General features: G+C 44.7%; 1 protein-coding gene across 3 annotated transcripts in view; it reads left to right on the forward strand.

Moving 5' to 3' along the window:
- prex1 (phosphatidylinositol-3,4,5-trisphosphate-dependent Rac exchange factor 1) overlaps nucleotides 1-17,994 on the forward strand; it is a 134,057-nt gene extending 116,063 nt beyond the window's left edge. Inside the window, exons 27-41 of one of the 3 annotated variants that reach the window (XM_081608565.1) lie at nucleotides 111-199; nucleotides 648-730; nucleotides 2,744-2,834; nucleotides 2,906-3,034; nucleotides 3,115-3,156; nucleotides 3,276-3,493; nucleotides 3,820-3,922; nucleotides 5,955-6,098; nucleotides 8,057-8,171; nucleotides 12,338-12,404; nucleotides 12,506-12,550; nucleotides 14,539-14,714; nucleotides 14,865-14,967; nucleotides 15,923-15,990; nucleotides 16,082-17,994. In XM_081608565.1, the coding sequence (XP_081464691.1) occupies nucleotides 111-199; nucleotides 648-730; nucleotides 2,744-2,834; nucleotides 2,906-3,034; nucleotides 3,115-3,156; nucleotides 3,276-3,493; nucleotides 3,820-3,922; nucleotides 5,955-6,098; nucleotides 8,057-8,171; nucleotides 12,338-12,404; nucleotides 12,506-12,550; nucleotides 14,539-14,714; nucleotides 14,865-14,967; nucleotides 15,923-15,990; nucleotides 16,082-16,124 (1,516 nt within the window). In that variant the 3' untranslated portion in view covers nucleotides 16,125-17,994. Of the gene's footprint in view, nucleotides 1-110; nucleotides 200-647; nucleotides 731-2,743; nucleotides 2,835-2,905; nucleotides 3,035-3,114; nucleotides 3,157-3,275; nucleotides 3,494-3,819; nucleotides 3,923-5,954; nucleotides 6,099-8,056; nucleotides 8,172-12,337; nucleotides 12,405-12,500; nucleotides 12,551-14,538; nucleotides 14,715-14,864; nucleotides 14,968-15,922; nucleotides 15,991-16,081 lie in introns of those variants that run through there. The other 2 variants (XM_081608566.1, XM_081608567.1) reach the window with 2 other exon arrangements.
- Nucleotides 17,995-18,371: the final 377 nt, after the last annotated feature.

Below are 18,371 nucleotides of genomic sequence, written 5' to 3' on the forward strand. Positions count from 1 at the left end.
GCGGGACCCATAATTATGAAACGCTACCGGATAAATCTTCTGTGATTTAAGAACGCTGCTTTATAACGAACACTTACTCGGTCATCTTGTGCTTTTTTGCATATTTGCAGTGAATGCAACAGCAACCGGGACTCAGTTCTGTCCTACACCAGTGTGCGAAGCAACAGTTCTTACCTGGGGAGTGATGAGATGGGATCAGGTAACGGACAAGATCGAATCCGTCACAAATATTCTGCTGTGTTTGGATTTCTGGTTAAATTATTTTTATCATGATCAATCAATCAATCCATCAAATTTTATTTGTATAAATGCTGTAATGTAAACTGAATTACATCACATTTGCTCATACTGGTTGGCAAATGTGATGTAAACTGGATGACAAAACAAACGACTTTCACATTCTGGAGAAAGTCAATATTTTATGGAAATTCCTCAGATTTGTTTCTTGTTTCCTGTTCATACAAAAAGATGCAAACTTTAGATGCTAAATGTAAATAATCAGATTCATCAGAAAATTATTTATTTCCTTGATTCTTCTTTCTAAATGTGTGCTTTCATTGAAGAATGCAACATAAAAAATGCTTAGCCTTTGTGTTTCTTCTTTCCCGTTTTGAACCTTTTCTTTAACATTTTGTTGGGTCCAAAAGGAGACGAGCTGCCCTGTGACATGAGGATTCCCTCTGACAAGCAGGACAAGCTGCATGGCTGCCTGGAGCACCTGTTCAACCAGGTGAGCTCCAGTCTGTTCATTAGATTTCATAAATTTATGTTGACATTCAAAACAGAATCCAATCAACATGTGACAATCTAAAAAGAATTCAACATTTAATAGTTTCTTTTCAGTTGGACTTTTGGAATCAAACCAACCCATTTACTTACTTATTTTTCTACTATTGATGATAATATTAATAATAATATTTAGAGTGGCATTGAGATTGAGCAGCTGCACTTCATTGGCTGAATGTTTAATTGGTGCTAACATTTAAACATTGTTTCTGCCTTGACAATTTTTCTCATTTTAATATTACAGTTGTGATGAAGTTTAGGGTTGGTGAAAATGCAAAAGAGAACATTTAAAAAATCAAATATATATCATAAAAACGTAGTATTCCTTTTCTCTTCCGTCTTTGTGACTTTCAGTCATCTTTCGATGTGTTCTTCCTGAACCTCTCCACCCTGATGTTCTCCATGACAGATAAAACAGAAAGAAGGGAAACAAGAAACACGTCATTATTAAACTCTTAGTGTTCCTGTGATAATCAGTTACCTGGAGCAGCCAGCTGTGTCCTGTTCAAGTTCCTGATTGGCCGTTCCTTTGCCTTAGGCCCCGCCCTCCCCCACATGCAGACATGTTTCATTGACAGCCTGCCCATGTTTCAGGTTTTCACTGAAACATGAACTCTCCCTAAAAGATTCATTTGGTCTTTTCATCTCGTTTTGTGAGTAGGAGAACAACCAGTTTGGCTGCAAACTGAGGCTTAAAAGGTGTTTGTGTGGAAATACAAAGCAGAAAATGTTGAGTTTTCATACAGATGTTCTCATCCTAATGGTTGAACGACTTCATATTTTTAGGGTCGACTATAACATGATAAAAGTAGAGTTGAGGTCGACTAGTCGCAGTGGCGTCAGATGTAAGCGCTCTATGACGTCAAATATAGATCATAAAAGCCTCCAAGTTGCTGTAAAGCAACTTAGAGGCTTTATCAGCCATATCCATGGCAAATATTGACAAAAAAAACACTTTTACTAAGTCTACTATGCAGAATTAAAAGAACAAGAAACAGAACATTATCCCGGACTTCTTTGCGAGCAGAGGAGAAAAGTCAGAAAAGTCGCACAATGTCACGTCTGACTTTTTTTTGTTTTTTTTCCAAACACCGACTGATACTGATGATCTCTGGATAGCTGCACATACAGGAGTCAAATTATCACACTGACCACAATGGTGCTTTTGGAACATCACAAACCAAACTTATTATGAACGGATCCTGTTTGGTTACAGTTGAATTCAGTGCTGCCACCTGCTGCTCCTTTGCCCCGATGTGCAGCAGGAAGCTCCGCTGACTCAGCAGCGCCTCTCTGACTTTATGGGATGAACCGAAATGCTGTCAGGGATGATCTGATAGAGGCACAGATCCCCTCTATCAGATCCTCAGAGTGAAGCTTTAACTTCGTTTCCAGATTTTGTCAAATTGTATTTTTGTAAGAGCATAAATCTGCCAGGTTAGAAGCTTCAATATGCAGGGTGCTGCTGATCAGTTGGAAGAATAAAATAGCCCGGATTATGCCACATTTTCTCACATTACTCTGGTAGTCTTTTTTTAAAGAATTTTCTTGGCACTAGTTGCTTTTATTTGACAGCAATCCGACAGGAAGGGGGAAGGGAGAGCGGAGCGAGGGAGAGAGGCATGGGCCCAGTGAACCGAGGACATGAGTTGGTCTCCAGACTACGACGGTCTACAGTCTCTATGCAGGACGCCGCGCTAACCACTGCACCATGCAGCGTCCATTCCTTGCGGAAATTTTCAGTTTCTCTTTAGTAAATTATTTACATTTTTATACAATTTGAGTTGTCTGACGAACTCATCTAGTTTACTTTCTTTCATTTTCTTGGAAAAATCGGTTTTGTCACATGATTATGACTAGTGGACTGGCCCCATAAAAAGTCATTGCAGAGTAAAGAGTCGACTTGTCTACTGGTCAACTAGTTGGTACAACCCCTGATCCGCTGATCTTTTTGCAGGTCGAATCAATCAACTGCCTCCTCAAAGGATCTGTGATGACGAAGGCCTGTGAGGAGATCAAGCACTTTTACTCAGACCACAGTCAGCCAGGTAACATCCACCCTGTGACAGAGGAAATCACATGCTGCTTATTCCCTTAATGCGTTTTTTCCTTTGAACAGAGTTCCGCCAGACTGAAGACTGGACCGCCCGCAGCCGCTATGTCATCCACAAGAACATCCAGGAGGATCCCTGGAACCTGCCCCACTCCATCAAGAACCTGGTGGAGAGCCTGCAGAGATTCGTGGACGGTGAGCAGAAGACGAGCTGCTGCTCTCATGTTCCCTCAGACTGTCAGCTGCTTCATCTCGCTTTCATTCTGCTCCCACAGATGGGAAAAACCAGCTTCTCCTGGCTCTGCTCAAATGTACAGGTTAGAGCTAAAATGTGTTCAGAACCACAATTCTATAGAATAGGAATATTAGAGTGCACACTCCATGAGGCATTAAAGGTTACAGTCCAGCTTCGCCTTATTGTTGCTTCCATGTCCAGACACGTCTCTGCAGCTGCGGCGGGATGTGATCTTCTGCCAGGCGGCGGCCGGCGCCCTCTGCACGCTGGCGGAGCAGCTGCTGACGGCGTTACGCTCGCGCTTCAACAACGCTGGAGAGTACCAGGAGGACAGCAAGGAGACCAGCCGCAAGTGGCTGGAGCAGATATCCGTCATCGGTGTTCTGCTACACTTCCAGTCCACACTGGCTCCACACCTAGTGAGTCCAGACGTTCATATTTTTGTTCCAGAAACCACCAACTCTGGGCCAAACGTTAGAAAGGTCTTATTCTTCTAAATGTGGCCCTGCACAAACCCAGTGAATTTTCCTAGTTTAACAGAAAGTGTTAATCTAACACTTCAATAATGAATTTCTATTTTCACTATTGAAAAGAGAAATTGAAATTATACAAGTCCTCTAATTCTTTTATGTGAATACTTTTCAAAGGCCTTCAGTTTTCTTTTTGACTTCGATGTTCTGGATGGGTCGGGTTTTGACTAGTCCTGTTGGACTTCAGAGCTTTCATTCTGTCTGTCCTGTGGCAGAAAGCGGAGCGCACCATGCTGGAGGACACCAAGGCGGCGCTGCTGGACTTGGACAAAGTCACCGTGTTCTTCCGGCCGCTGGAAGACGAGTGTCTGGTCGCAAGTAAGAGACTCGATTCACAGAAACCGGCTTTTTGAAGCAAAATTTACAATAATAAATTGTAACTTTAATATTGTTATTGTTCTATAATGACAATAACAATCTTTATTGTCATTATAGAACCATGCAATAAGTTACATGGATTATAACGAAATTGGTGAAAAATAGTACTACAGGGTATTTAATGCTCTTATGGCTACCAGGTATAAACTCTTCTTCAGTCTGTTAGTTGTTGCTTTAATGCTCCTGTATCTGCAGCTGGAACAAGCAGCTGTCCAGTTTGACCAGCGTTGGGTTAGAGATGGGTATTTATTGTGGAAAGATTCTTAACATAATCAATATTTTTTTTTACCATAATCTTTATTGTTATCACATTGGTAATTGAGAATGTCATGATAAAACTCAAAGTCCACATCGCCCATCCTTACTTTAGATAAAGATGTGCTTTTAGATTGGATCAGAGGTATTGATCTCCAGATTCCACTGAATAAAGAATCCAAACTGATACATCCTGACAGGGTGTTCTGAGACACAATGCAATATTTACACTTTCTTACATATATATTCAAAACGGTCATTTTAAATACTCATAATCACCTCCATCATTCAAAGGCTTTATGTGCCTTGTTGAAGAAATGTTCGTTTTGCAGCATTAAGAGGTGTTTTGGTAAACAGCTTGAGGTGAAAGCATTTATTTCACTGCACATTTCTGCTTCCTGGTTGTTTAAAATAACTATTGTTCTGATGTTTACGAACCGCCTGAGTAAAGCTGGGAATTGAGTTCTGCCTTTTAATAAATGCAGCTGAAGGCTTACCGGAAACCAACAGCAGACGACTCGCCTTGCATCACTCGTCTTTTGAACGGCCCAGGCGTGGTCAGCGGAGATTGCAGTGGAAAAGGAAAAGTACTTCAGGCGCTTCCCATTTTAGCCGGCAAAGTTGCAGATTAAGCATAAATTTACTCTCTATACTGAGCTGCAGGGAGAAACTGAAACTGTTCTGGCATCAAACTCTAGACATCACAGGCATGCAGTTATCCATGATGCTTTAATATAAAAACGTGTTTTTGAAGAAGTTTCTTTACTGTTGCACTGCAAGTACATGGCTTTCTGTGCTGTATTGATTTTTTCTTAGTAGCTTCAACAGAAAGCTGGGAGCCATTGCTACTGACATGTCAGCCACAGATAACATGAGGTACCGTGTTCAGCCTGCAGCAGCGATTCCAATGACTAACCTGCTGGGTTTCTGCTTCTGACTCAGTAAAGGTCACCTTTTAATTGTCTCAGAGGTCACAGAGTCACTCCTGGTAACGTGTTAGAGGATTAGCACAAGTCTCCAGATTTTAGTAGCTTCATTTCCATTACGATGTCGATGTTCTGCTAATGTTGAAGAAACACAGTTTCACAATATATAAGAAACGCAATTAAAATCATGTGAACAAGGCCTGCAGTAACATTGATCATGTGACTCATGTGAATCGAAAGTCTTTCCATTGCAGTTTTGTGAAGTAAATCAATTTCGAAACAGCCAAATAAAAAACACACACTTCATCCTAGCACCAAGACTTTTATCAAAAAATGTTTGTTTTTTTAATAATTGGCATATTTCCATTAAGGAAATTTACTTTTGAAATATCAAATTGTGCAGTTTTATGGTGAATTTTATGGAAATTCAGCTGTTGCTTTGGATTCTACTGCACATTCAGTTCAGTCTTTTTCCATCAACAGTAAACAACATTACATGATCCAAACAAAACAAACTTTTTCTAATCAGGCTAATTCAAACCTGTCCTGGGTTGGACCTTTTTTTAAGACAGCAAAATATAATTGAAGATTCACGTCACACACACTGAATTAATGTGACTAATAAGGAGAAATAAATGAAAATGTATGCTACAGAAAACAGATTCTCCACAGCAATCTTTACATGAAATATGTTCACGTCTTTGTTTCATCTGGGAATTAAAACCTTGTGAATATCATAGCCTGTAACGATGACTTCTCATTACCTTCCCCCCACTGTCTCTGTGTTGCAGACTCACCTGTGTGCTACCAGGTGGAGGGCAGCCGGCAGGCCCTGAGGGTCACCATGTTCCTGGACAGCTGTCATTTCAGCGAGCTGCCCAGTCGGCTGCAGAACGGAGGCAGCCTGAAGCTCCACACGGTCCTGTTCTCCAGAGGTAAGGTGGGCTGGGTGGGCAGATTAAAGGGACATTTCTTAGAATTAGACTGACACATCGCTGTCAAGAGCAGCAGGAACATTTCCATTCTAAATCTGATTTTACCACTTTATAATACATGTGATATTTTATTACACTGGCATAAATTTCACACTGAAAAATGTAAAAAAAAACAAAAAAAAACACTGTTTTAATTTTATTATATTGATTCATTTGAGGAGAAAATTCTGTTTTAATTAATGTTTTCAAAATAAAAAACAGCACTCCCAATAATTCCTTTTAAAATAAATTTTTTTTATTTGTACTTCACCTTTTTAAGTTTCTGTGACTTCTAGCTGGCAACATCCAGTTTCCTCTGACATAACTCATAGTAAACATGAACATCCCCAAAGCTCACAGCTGGACAACTACAACACAGAGAAACATCATGAGAAAACAAGTTAAACAAATTATAGATTAAAAAAAATCAAAAAACACAGTGGAAAACTGTTATTTCTCTTTCTCCTTTTGAGGTTGTACAGCTTCCAAAGTGAATGACCAGACATAGAAATAAACAAAATCAACCTTCATCCTTAGTCATCTTCGTTCCCAAACCTTTGCTAAATAAACATGTGGGTTTATGTTTTTCCCCTCCTACATTTCTCCAGATAAACACAAATTGGCAAAGATTGAATAAAAGCAATTTGTGTAACAAAAGATGTACTTATGATTGGAGACGCACCGATCCACTTTTTTCACTTCTGATACCGATATCTGAGGTTTAGTATCGGCTGATATCGATCCGATACAGAAAATCAGCTGAATTTACATAAAATGTTTATTTTTTTTAAACACACACATAAATGTACTGAATTACTAATATATTTGATTACTCTGCACCAGTACAGCAAATTTAAATACACCAACAGCTTCACAAGTTAACATGGAAAACAAGTTGAATTTGTTCAGTGCAGTTAGCAGAATAACAGCCAATGCAAAAAAAAAAAAAACTGAAACTGACTAAAAACAAAAGGTTGACTACGTTGGTCAAACGGAAAAATAAACTACAACAAACTTCCTTTCAAATGGTTCAGAAAGAGCAATTAGGATTTCTAAATATAATGTAAAGCAAATAATAAAGCATGACGTCACTTAGAGCATAAAGCATAGAACTAGACTGAATAGATTTGGAGCATTGTTACTGATACTAATCTAGAATTGTTTTCAATATCGGGTCCGGTGCAGATATTGATATCATATCGGTGAATCTGTATTTATGGTTGGACGTTTTACACACATTTACCGGTAAAACTAACAAAGTGTATTTCAGCCCTCAACCTGAAGATACATTCATATTTTTAGTAACTATAATTTAGAAAACCCTAAAAGCCATCTTGGTGAGACAAACTTCACATGAAGAAGTCATCTGAAATAGAAACCATTCATATACATTACAGCTCGACTTTAAATCATTTAAAAAGCATCTTCCTCTCACACGTTCATCTGCTGATGGCTTCAGTCGTTTTATGGGTTTAGATTGAAGCTCTTTATCGGACGCTTCCACCTCCCAACTCTCCTGCTCTCCTTTTAGTTCTCCATCAGTGTCGATCAGAAGACATTCAGTTCGCAAAACAGCCGTTCATTTTCCATATGGAAGTGCTAGCTGCAGCGCTAATCCAATCAAACAGCTCTGATTCTTCCATGAGCTTCAAAGTGCAAAACAGCCCAGAGTCTCTGAGCAGGACACACAGTAGTGCCACAGTGGGTAAACATCGCCACCTGCTGGAAAACAGACCTCACTGCAAGTTAGGGGGAAGTCCGGAGCACCTTGGAGTTACAGCAGCAGATGTTTCTATTTTTGATTTTTCTGCTTAAAAAGTCAGAAAACTATGGCTTATTTCAAAGCCTTTATGTGGCTTTTTTAATTATCAGTGTCCCTGAAGTAGCATTGTTAAAAACCTGCATGCTTTGTTTCTCAGCATTGGAGCGTCCAGACGGTGTTTCCCCGCAGGACAGCGTGGACATGGAGGAGTTCCAGCAGCGCATCAACGCTGTGTCCCTAGAGAAGGTCAAGGCCTACTACCGCAGACTCAGGTACACTCGGCTCAGATCACTCTGACGGAGCCCACTCTGACGGAACCCACTCTGACGGAGCCCACTCTGACGAACCCACTCTGACGGAGCCCACTCTGACGAACCCACTCTGACGGAACCCGCTTTGACGGAACCCGCTTTGACGGAGCCCACTCTGACGGAACCCACTCTGACGGAGCTCACTCTGACGGAGCCCACTCTGACGGAACCCACTCTGACGGAACCCACTCTGACGGAGCCCACTCTGACGAACCCACTCTGACGGAACCCACTCTGACGGAGCCCACTCTGACGAACCCACTCTGACGGAACCCACTCTGACGGAGCTCACTCTGACGGAGCCCACTCTGACGGAGCTCACTCTGACGGAACCCACTCTGACGGAGCCCCCTCTGACGGAACCCACTCTGACGGAACCCACTCTGACGGAGCTCACTCTGACGGAGCCCACTCTGACGGAACCCACTCTGACGGAACCCACTCTGACGGAGCCCACTCTGACGAACCCACTCTGACGGAACCCACTCTGACGGAGCCCACTCTGACGAACCCACTCTGACGGAACCCACTCTGACGGAGCTCACTCTGACGGAGCCCACTCTGACGGAGCTCACTCTGACGGAACCCACTCTGACGGAACCCGCTTTGACGGAACCCGCTTTGACGGAGCCCACTCTGACGGAACCCACTCTGACGGAGCTCACTCTGACGGAGCCCACTCTGACGGAACCCACTCTGACGGAACCCACTCTGACGGAGCCCACTCTGACGAACCCACTCTGACGGAACCCACTCTGACGGAGCCCACTCTGACGAACCCACTCTGACGGAACCCACTCTGACGGAGCTCACTCTGACGGAGCCCACTCTGACGGAACCCACTCTGACGGAACCCACTCTGACGGAGCCCACTCTGACGAACCCACTCTGACGGAACCCACTCTGACGGAGCCCACTCTGACGAACCCACTCTGACGGAACCCACTCTGACGGAGCTCACTCTGACGGAGCCCACTCTGACGGAGCTCACTCTGACGGAACCCACTCTGACGGAACCCGCTTTGACGGAACCCGCTTTGACGGAGCCCACTCTGACGGAACCCACTCTGACGGAGCTCACTCTGACGGAGCCCACTCTGACGGAACCCACTCTGACGGAACCCACTCTGACGGAGCCCACTCTGACGAACCCACTCTGACGGAACCCACTCTGACGGAGCCCACTCTGACGAACCCACTCTGACGGAACCCACTCTGACGGAGCTCACTCTGACGGAGCCCACTCTGACGGAGCTCACTCTGACGGAACCCACTCTGACGGAGCCCCCTCTGACGGAACCCACTCTGACGGAACCCACTCTGACGGAGCCCACTCTGACGGAACCCACTCTGACGGAACCCGCTCTGACGAACCCACTCTGACGGAACCCACTCTGACGGAGCTCACTCTGACGGAGCCCACTCTGACGGAGCTCACTCTGACGGAACCCACTCTGACGGAGCCCCCTCTGACGGAACCCACTCTGACGGAGCCCACTCTGACGGAACCCGCTCTGACGGAACCCACTCTGACGGAGCCCGCTCTGACGGAACCCGCTCTGACGGAGCTCGCTCTGACGGTACCCGCTTTGACGGAACCCACTCTGACGGAGCCTGCTCTGACGGAACCCACTCTGACGGAGCTCACTCTGACGGAACCCACTCTGACGGAGCCCACTCTGACGGAACCCACTCTGACGGAACCCACTCTGACGGAACCCACTCTGATGGAGCCCACTCTGACGAACCCACTCTGACGGAGCCCCCTCTGACGGAACCCGCTTTGACGGAACCCACTCTGACGGAGCTCACTCTGACGGTACCCACTCTGACGGAACCCACTCTGACGGAGCCCACTCTGACGGAACCCACTCTGACGGAACCCACTCTGACGGAGCCCACTCTGACGAACCCACTCTGACGGAACCCGCTTTGACGGAACCGGCTTTGACGGAGCCCACTCTGACGGAACCCACTCTGACGGAGCCCACTCTGACGAACCCACTCTGACGGAGCCCCCTCTGACGGAACCCGCTTTGACGGAACCCACTCTGACGGAGCTCACTCTGACGGAACCCACTCTGACGGAACCCACTCTGACGGAGCCCACTCTGACGAACCCACTCTGACGGAACCCGCTTTGACGGAACCGGCTTTGACGGAGCCCACTCTGACGGAACCCACTCTGACGGAGCTCACTCTGACGGAACCCACTCTGACGGAGCTCACTCTGACGGAACCCACTCTGACGGAGCCCACTCTGACGGAACCCACTCTTGCGGAACCCACTCTGACGGAGCCCACTCTGACGGAGCCCACTCTGACGGAACCCGCTCTGACGGAACCCACTCTGACGGAGCCCGCTCTGACGGAACCCGCTCTGACGGAGCTCGCTCTGACGGAACCCACTCTGACGGAACCCGCTCTGACGGAGCCCCCTCTGACGGAACCCACTCTGACGGAACCCACTCTGACGGAGCCCACTCTGACGGAACCCACTCTGACGGAACCCGCTCTGACGGAACCCACTCTGACGGAGCCCACTCTGACGGAGCCCACTCTGACGGAACCCGCTCTGACGGAACCCACTCTGACGGAGCCCACTCTGACGAACCCACTCTGACGGAGCCCACTCTGACGAACCCACTCTGACGGAGCCCCCTCTGACGGAACCCGCTTTGACGGAACCCACTCTGACGGAGCTCACTCTGACTGTACCCACTCTGACGGAACCCACTCTGACGGAGCCCACTCTGACGGAACCCACTCTGACGGAACCCACTCTGACGGAGCCCACTCTGACGAACCCACTCTGACGGAACCCGCTTTGACGGAACCGGCTTTGACGGAGCCCACTCTGACGGAACCCACTCTGACGGAGCCCACTCTGACGAACCCACTCTGACGGAGCCCCCTCTGACGGAACCCGCTTTGACGGAACCCACTCTGACGGAGCTCACTCTGACGGAACCCACTCTGACGGAACCCACTCTGACGGAGCCCACTCTGACGGAACCCACTCTGACGGAACCCACTCTGACGGAGCCCACTCTGACGAACCCACTCTGACGGAACCCGCTTTGACGGAACCGGCTTTGACGGAGCCCACTCTGACGGAACCCACTCTGACGGAGCTCACTCTGACGGAACCCACTCTGACGGAGCTCACTCTGACGGAACCCACTCTGACGGAGCCCACTCTGACGGAACCCACTCTTGCGGAACCCACTCTGACGGAGCCCACTCTGACGGAGCCCACTCTGACGGAACCCGCTCTGACGGAACCCACTCTGACGGAGCCCGCTCTGACGGAACCCGCTCTGACGGAGCTCGCTCTGACGGAACCCACTCTGACGGAACCCGCTCTGACGGAGCCCCCTCTGACGGAACCCACTCTGACGGAACCCACTCTGACGGAGCCCACTCTGACGGAGCCCACTCTGACGGAACCCGCTCTGACGGAACCCACTCTGACGGAGCCCGCTCTGACGGAACCCGCTCTGACGGAGCTCGCTCTGACGGAACCCACTCTGACGGAACCCGCTCTGACGGAGCCCCCTCTGACGGAACCCGCTCTGACGGAACCCGCTCTGACGGAACCCGCTCTGACGGAACCCGCTCTGACGGAACCCGCTCTGACGGAACCCGCTCTGACGGAACCCACTCTGACGGAGCCCCCTCTGACGGAACCCACTCTGACGGAGCCCGCTCTGGCGGAACCCGCTCTGACGGAACCCACTCTGACGGAACCCGCTCTGGCGGAACCCGCTCTGACGGAACCCACTCTGACGGAGCTCACTCTGACGGAGCCCCCTCTGACGGAACCCACTCTGACGGAGACCGCTCTGACGGAACCCGCTCTGACGGAACCCACTCTGACGGAGCCCGCTCTGACGGAACCCGCTCTGACGGAACCCACTCTGACGGAGCTCACTCTGACGGAGCCCACTCTGACGGAGCTCTGAATAAAACTCTGAATAAAACATGACATGAATTCCCAGAACCTGACTCATAACGCAGCATCAGGATTAGATGAACATGAAGCTGATAGTTTCTCTTTTTTCTACCTGACTCAGACAAACGAGTCATTTTCTAACTGCTTCTAACTCCAGTGTGTGTTTCCACAGGGCTTTCTATCTAGAGAAGTCCAACCTCCCTACTGATTCCAACTCCACTGCGATGAAAATAGACCAGGTAAATCTACACATTCACTGCTGTACAGTACAATCCTCTGCAATCTGTCATCACAGTCAACTTTTATATCATGTTGTGACTGAATATAAATGCAAGCACAGATACTGGGCCTTGAAGTTAAAGACCTTCAGCCGAGCATTTCCAAAGTAAGAGGAACGATTTGTCTTCCTGTCCCCGTGGAAACCACCTACATCCCCACTAGCTTATCAAGACTTCCTAATTAACTCTGACTAACCTGAGCGCATCAGCATGCTGCTCCGATTTAATTCCAGCCTGACCTCTAGTGTCCCACACTGACTGTAGCTCAAATCAAATCTGTAGAGGATAGTCTTAATTTAATCTAGAGTATTTTGTATTTACATGTTTTTATTTTTATTCTTTAAAAAAAACCTCAGGAATAAACCTCTGTTTGTTAAATATGATGATTTTTATTAACAATCAACATATTTATTGTTGCTTACAAGTCAGTTACTGCACAGCAGTCTGTATGGGAATCTGTAAGTTTGGGTTTTTGTTACAATGATTTCTGATTTTTGTTTCTCATTAGCTTTGATTGGCTCTGCTGCCATTTTGCTCTTTTTTGTGTAATATTGTAGTTTTTAATCTTATTAACCTAGTAACAATCAGAGGAATTTAGAGTTTATTTTTACTTTTAAGGAAGTAATCAATGTTGTAATCTTTTACATAATTAATCTTTCCTCAAGCTTTCTGAAGGTCTTGGAAAGTTTTTGATCAAGACTTTGACTTCTGTATTTTCCACACCTTCAACGAATGGCCTATTTTAAAACTTTTTTCACATATGAGACGTATAGAATAGACACTTCAGTTTGGGTTGCCGATTTGTTCCGTACTCTATTTTTACACATCCACATTTGTAAAGAAATGGTCCTCGAGTACTTAATATAGTAGCTGCCCCAGTCATTGTTTCCCTCACGGTGTTGCATATTGTGCCCAACTGCTTTCTGGGTAACACAGACCAACCGACACGCTGCCGCTGCAGTCTCTGTCTCTCTTCCCTGCCCCTCCCTCCTCCTCGGTCGGCGAGGAGAGCCTTCCGCTACTGGGCCGGGGCGTGGCCGGACGATGGTCATCCTTCTCTGTTCGCACACAGCATGTTGGTGGAGAACGTGGTGCTAAATGACCTGCAGACGACCTGATTATCAGGTCGGTAGGTAGATAGGTCAGTCAAACTTTATTAACAAACCAGAATTTTGACCACTATCCCAGCATGCACCGCGCGCTTCTTCTTCTACGGGCGAAAATGAAGTCGGCGGCTGCTTACTGTAGTTGCTAGACCTGTTGTGGCTCAATATTGGTCCATATATAAGGTGCACCGGATTATGAGGCGCACTGTCGGCTTTTGAGGAAATTGAAGGTTTTTAGGTGCCTTATAGTGCGGAAAATACGGTAAAATACGGTAGTCTTTGGATCATTTCAATAAATCTAAAGCAGCGGTTACAGTCATGGTAAAATGACTGACCTCATTTAAATCTTGAAGGACGGACACAGACAATCCTCTGAACACCAGTTTAAGTCCAGTCAAACCAGCTGTTTGCATTATTCCTATCTAAAACATTGTTAGAAGCGTTGTATGGTGAAATATTAATGACACAATAAATATTTAAGGCTGCTCGTGTCATTTTTTGCAGCAGTAGCGCCACATGGGTCTGTCAGTTGGCCAGAAATCGATCCATATATATTTATGTCTGTCTGCACTTCAAAATGTCACAAAGTGTTTTCACTGACAAGAACTGTAGGAAAAGCTGCTGAAACACACAACATGGCAGCAGCTGGAGCTGGTAGCAAAACCAGTCCAGGAGGATGTTTGGCATGACAAAATTCATTCTCAAGAGACCAGAAATGAATTTGTTTTAAAGAACAGTGCTTGGATTTGGATGGTTGGATTGGCAGTTTTACATATCTGGGATTTTTTGAGCTTGAAGAACGTTTGATGAACAAAGAAGTGGCTCTTAGGTAATAAAGGGAATATCATGCCTGTGTCAGAGCTTTTGCACAAAACAATATCTTTAAAGTAAGCAGTTCCAACACTGAGTTGTAGTTAAATGACTTGCCAAAATGGCCTCCAGGTGAGACGTTATTGTGTCGTTCTTTGACCCTTGTTTCTCTTTCACAGCTGCTCAGACCCCTAAACACCCTGGATGACCTCTGTCGGCTGATGCAGTCATATGTCAACGTGCGTCCGAGCGCGCAGGGCCACCCGTCGGGCGTCAGCGTGCTGTGTGTGTCGTCCGAACTGTGTAACCGGCTGGGAGCCTGCCACATCACCATGTGTGGCACCGGCATGCAGAGGTCAGGCTGCTGCTGCTGCGTTTCTGATTCTGCATGGCTCTAATATTTTTACAACAGCCTGCAGACAGTGATACATAGAGAAACCCTGAGCATCTGCTGCTCTGTCTGAATCCATTATGGGGTTAAAGTCTGACCTCATGTTGCTTTCAGATGTACCCTGAATGTGACCCTGGAGAAGGCGATGATCCTGGCCAGGAACCACGGCCTCCTGCCGCGCTGCATCATGCAGACCATGGACATAATGAGGAAGCAGGTGAAGCCCAGACAGGATTTAAGGAGTTATTATGCAACTCTTGCAATAAGATTTCTAATTATAATTAGGAATAAAGCTACAAAAGTTTTATGAAACGTTTAGATTTGTTTCTTTTCTACATAACACTCTGCAAAACATAAAATATTGCCAAGTCTTTTTTTCTAGTTTCCAGTTCAAATATTTTAGTACACTTGAAATAAGAGAAAACTAACTTAAAAGTAGATTTTCACCGAGATAAATGTGCTTGTTGTAAGTGAATCATTCTTAAGTCTGGATGAAACGTCCTAGTTTCACTTTAACAGGAATAATGTCCTGTCTGGAACTTTCCTTTGGAACTTACAATAAACTGATTATGTTCCCAAACAAAACAGGTACTTTACTCATATTCAGTTACTTTCTAGAACTTGTCAACTACTTTCCTGGGATAAAATGAATGAAAATGACGTTTTTTACTTTACTGGTTACTTTCCTGAACTTAGGATCTACTCTCTCCAACATTTCAAGGGTCGTCTCAGAAGCTTTCTGAACACAGTTCTTGTTTTCCCACAACTTGCCCTGCACTGCACCGTCCACAAGTCATTAAGCAGGTTTTTTTTTTTTTTTGGACCTTCAAGAAATGAAAGAAAGTTACTTTTCCCAAACTTTTTTCCAGAACTTCCAAAGGGCTTTCATGGAATTTAAAATCTACTTTCCCAAAAAGTTTCCATTTTCTTTCATTAACTTTAATGAAACATACTATTTATTTTTCTAGAAGTTACACTGAACTTTAATGGAGCGTCTTAAGGTACTTTCCCAGAACTTACAGGATACTTTTAATATTTTAGGTTAATTTTATTTAAATATTGAATAAATTGTACTGTTTTGGTACATTTTTCAACCAGTACTGAGTGATATTAGGAAATATAAAATGCTGTACCCTGAGGTTTTTCATGTGTTATTTCTTTGGTTCTGTCAGGGGGCAAGAGTGGAGCTGTCTGCTAAAAACCTGAAGGTGATGGACCAGATGCCGCCATCAGCTCCAAAGTAGGCCAACACCGCACAGCGCCACGTTATGCAATCATCAGCCCATAATACCCATATATGGTCATCTGAAAGCTCCTTCCTCTTTTTACAGGCTCTTCAAGTTGTGTTTGCCGCCCTCAGATGGAGAACTGTGAGAGCTCTTCAGAGAATTTTCTCACAGGGAGGCGAATGCAGAAGTGGACGACATTAGGAGAGGATGAGTTTAATTCTCATCTCTTCCTCTCAGTTTGACGCTGCCAGTAAAACAAGGACCAACCCAGTGTCTGCAGTACAAGCTCAGAAAGACGGGTCAGACAAACGATAAAAGGGACAACGGACCGACTAAAACCAGACTCCTGTGGCCAGAGAGCCACAAACTGGCCACGTATACTTTGAGATATTCCTGGACAGTATTACTACGTCGGCCGTCTTCTGACATGAAGCTTACCTTACCTATTTAGAAGACGATGTATGTTCTCATGGATCAGCTTGTGTTGTTAACTGGATTAACCAAACTACCTGTATTTGACCAACGTCTTAAATAACAATCTTTTGCCCACTTTGCCTTGGACTGCAAACTCTGGAGAGCGTGCTCCGGTGTTCCCCAGGGCTCAGAGTTTGGACCACAAGTCAAGAAGAACATTTTAGCTACGCTGGTAGATGCAGAAAGTCCAAAAGGCAGACTGAGAGATGGAAGTAGGGACTGAGGGGCCTGATGATAAAAAAAGATGGGAGGAGGGGGCTGTTTTGAATTTTTTCCCAGCCTGTTGCATGTGGTGACTGTGCAATTACTGTAGGTTTAGTTTAAGTACTGTATTGCTGCACAAAATGAAGGATAGATATTTATTGTGTCCAGAAGGAGCGTTTTTATCGCTTACTTACTCGATATCAGGTATTAAAGAGTCTAAAAGCATTCCAGCCTATGTATTGATCAGTATTTAAAGACCAATGGCATGCCATTTCACTTGTTTTTTTTAGATGTACTTGCTTGTGTTTCGTTTTATTTAATTGTGTGGAATTCAATTATGTCAGTAATTGTTTCATTGATAATCAGGGCATGTAAGGGATGGAGTAACTAAAGCTAGCTAATGCAAATCAGGTGAAAATGTAGACAGACACCAAGTCACAGCATTAAGTACTGAATCACTTAAAATAATAATATATATTAATTAATCCAAAGGTTGAAAGTTTGCCTTGTATTTTCTGAAATCTGACTTTTAAATTGGCTCTTTGTTTGTTTGCTGTGTGTTCTAATAGAAATACAGTGATTGGTCCATTCAGTGTTACACAAAGTACTGTAATCAGTTTGAGGATAACAAAACAAACAAAAGGGATTGTTTTGAGAATTGAAACACAGTAACATTAGTTTACTGGAGATTTTATTTTCTTGTAAATAATACGTAACATTGTCAAAGCAGAAGATTGTTCAGGCGTTACAGAATAATGCTATAAATCATATTGGATTATTTTTATGGAAGTAATATAGTATATAAAACATATTTTGTATTGGTGACTGTGCATTTGAAGAGATGCTGCCTGCCTGTTTCCAGCATCGCCGAATCTTCAGCTTGGATTTTTGGTTGTTAAAAATGTTCTTCATCTAGAACCTGTGTAAACAGAAACCTTTAAACCTTTACACAGGTTTCTGTTTACAGCCTGGTTCCATATTGGCATGTTGTTATAATCTCACCTCTTTACCTGGAGCTCGACTCATCCATCAGTTTACATAATCAGACATGGAGATTTTTGTATCGACGTATTTTCCTGTATGATCTCTGCTGAGTAAAAACCATTCAGTGATCGTAAAGTGGTCTGTTAGCACTGCAGGTTGCTAATGAGTGCAGCATGTTGCTATATCTGGACAAACTATTGTCTAATTCTGATGTTTTCTTTTGTATATATACTTCTGCAATTTTATGTTTGTTGAAAATAACTGTACAAAGAAATTCTTTTTGTTGAATCTTTCTAAAATTATTGTAAATGGAATCTTAACAAGTTAGTAAATAAAATGTTCTTGCCATGACAGTTTGTCTTTTCTGCTGGAGCTCTGTCTCCGTTTTCCTTCAGTGTCCCACCCATTTAAACTAATACCCATTACTGAACTCTGAAGGGAATCAGGATGGCTACATCTCTGCACTTACTATATGATGCTGAGTGAGTGCTGCTGGCCTGACGTGGTTTCTTCTTTCACCTCTTCTGCTGAAGCATTCTCTATTCTCCCTGTCTATATTTTACATTGTATGTTTAAAGTAGGTTAGCAGCACATTGTTCATCAGTGGGATGTTTGTAAGACTGACTTTTGTTCTTGTTAAATAGTACTCTTTCCACTCAGTTATTTGTGGTTTTAATACCACAGATTCAACGGATTTTATTGGGATTTATTTTTGTAGACCAACAAAAAG

The sequence above is a fragment of the Poecilia reticulata genome, chromosome 7, assembly GCF_904066995.2.
Source record: "Poecilia reticulata chromosome 7, P_reticulata-male-v2, whole genome shotgun sequence".
Taxonomy (NCBI): domain Eukaryota; kingdom Metazoa; phylum Chordata; class Actinopteri; order Cyprinodontiformes; family Poeciliidae; genus Poecilia; species Poecilia reticulata.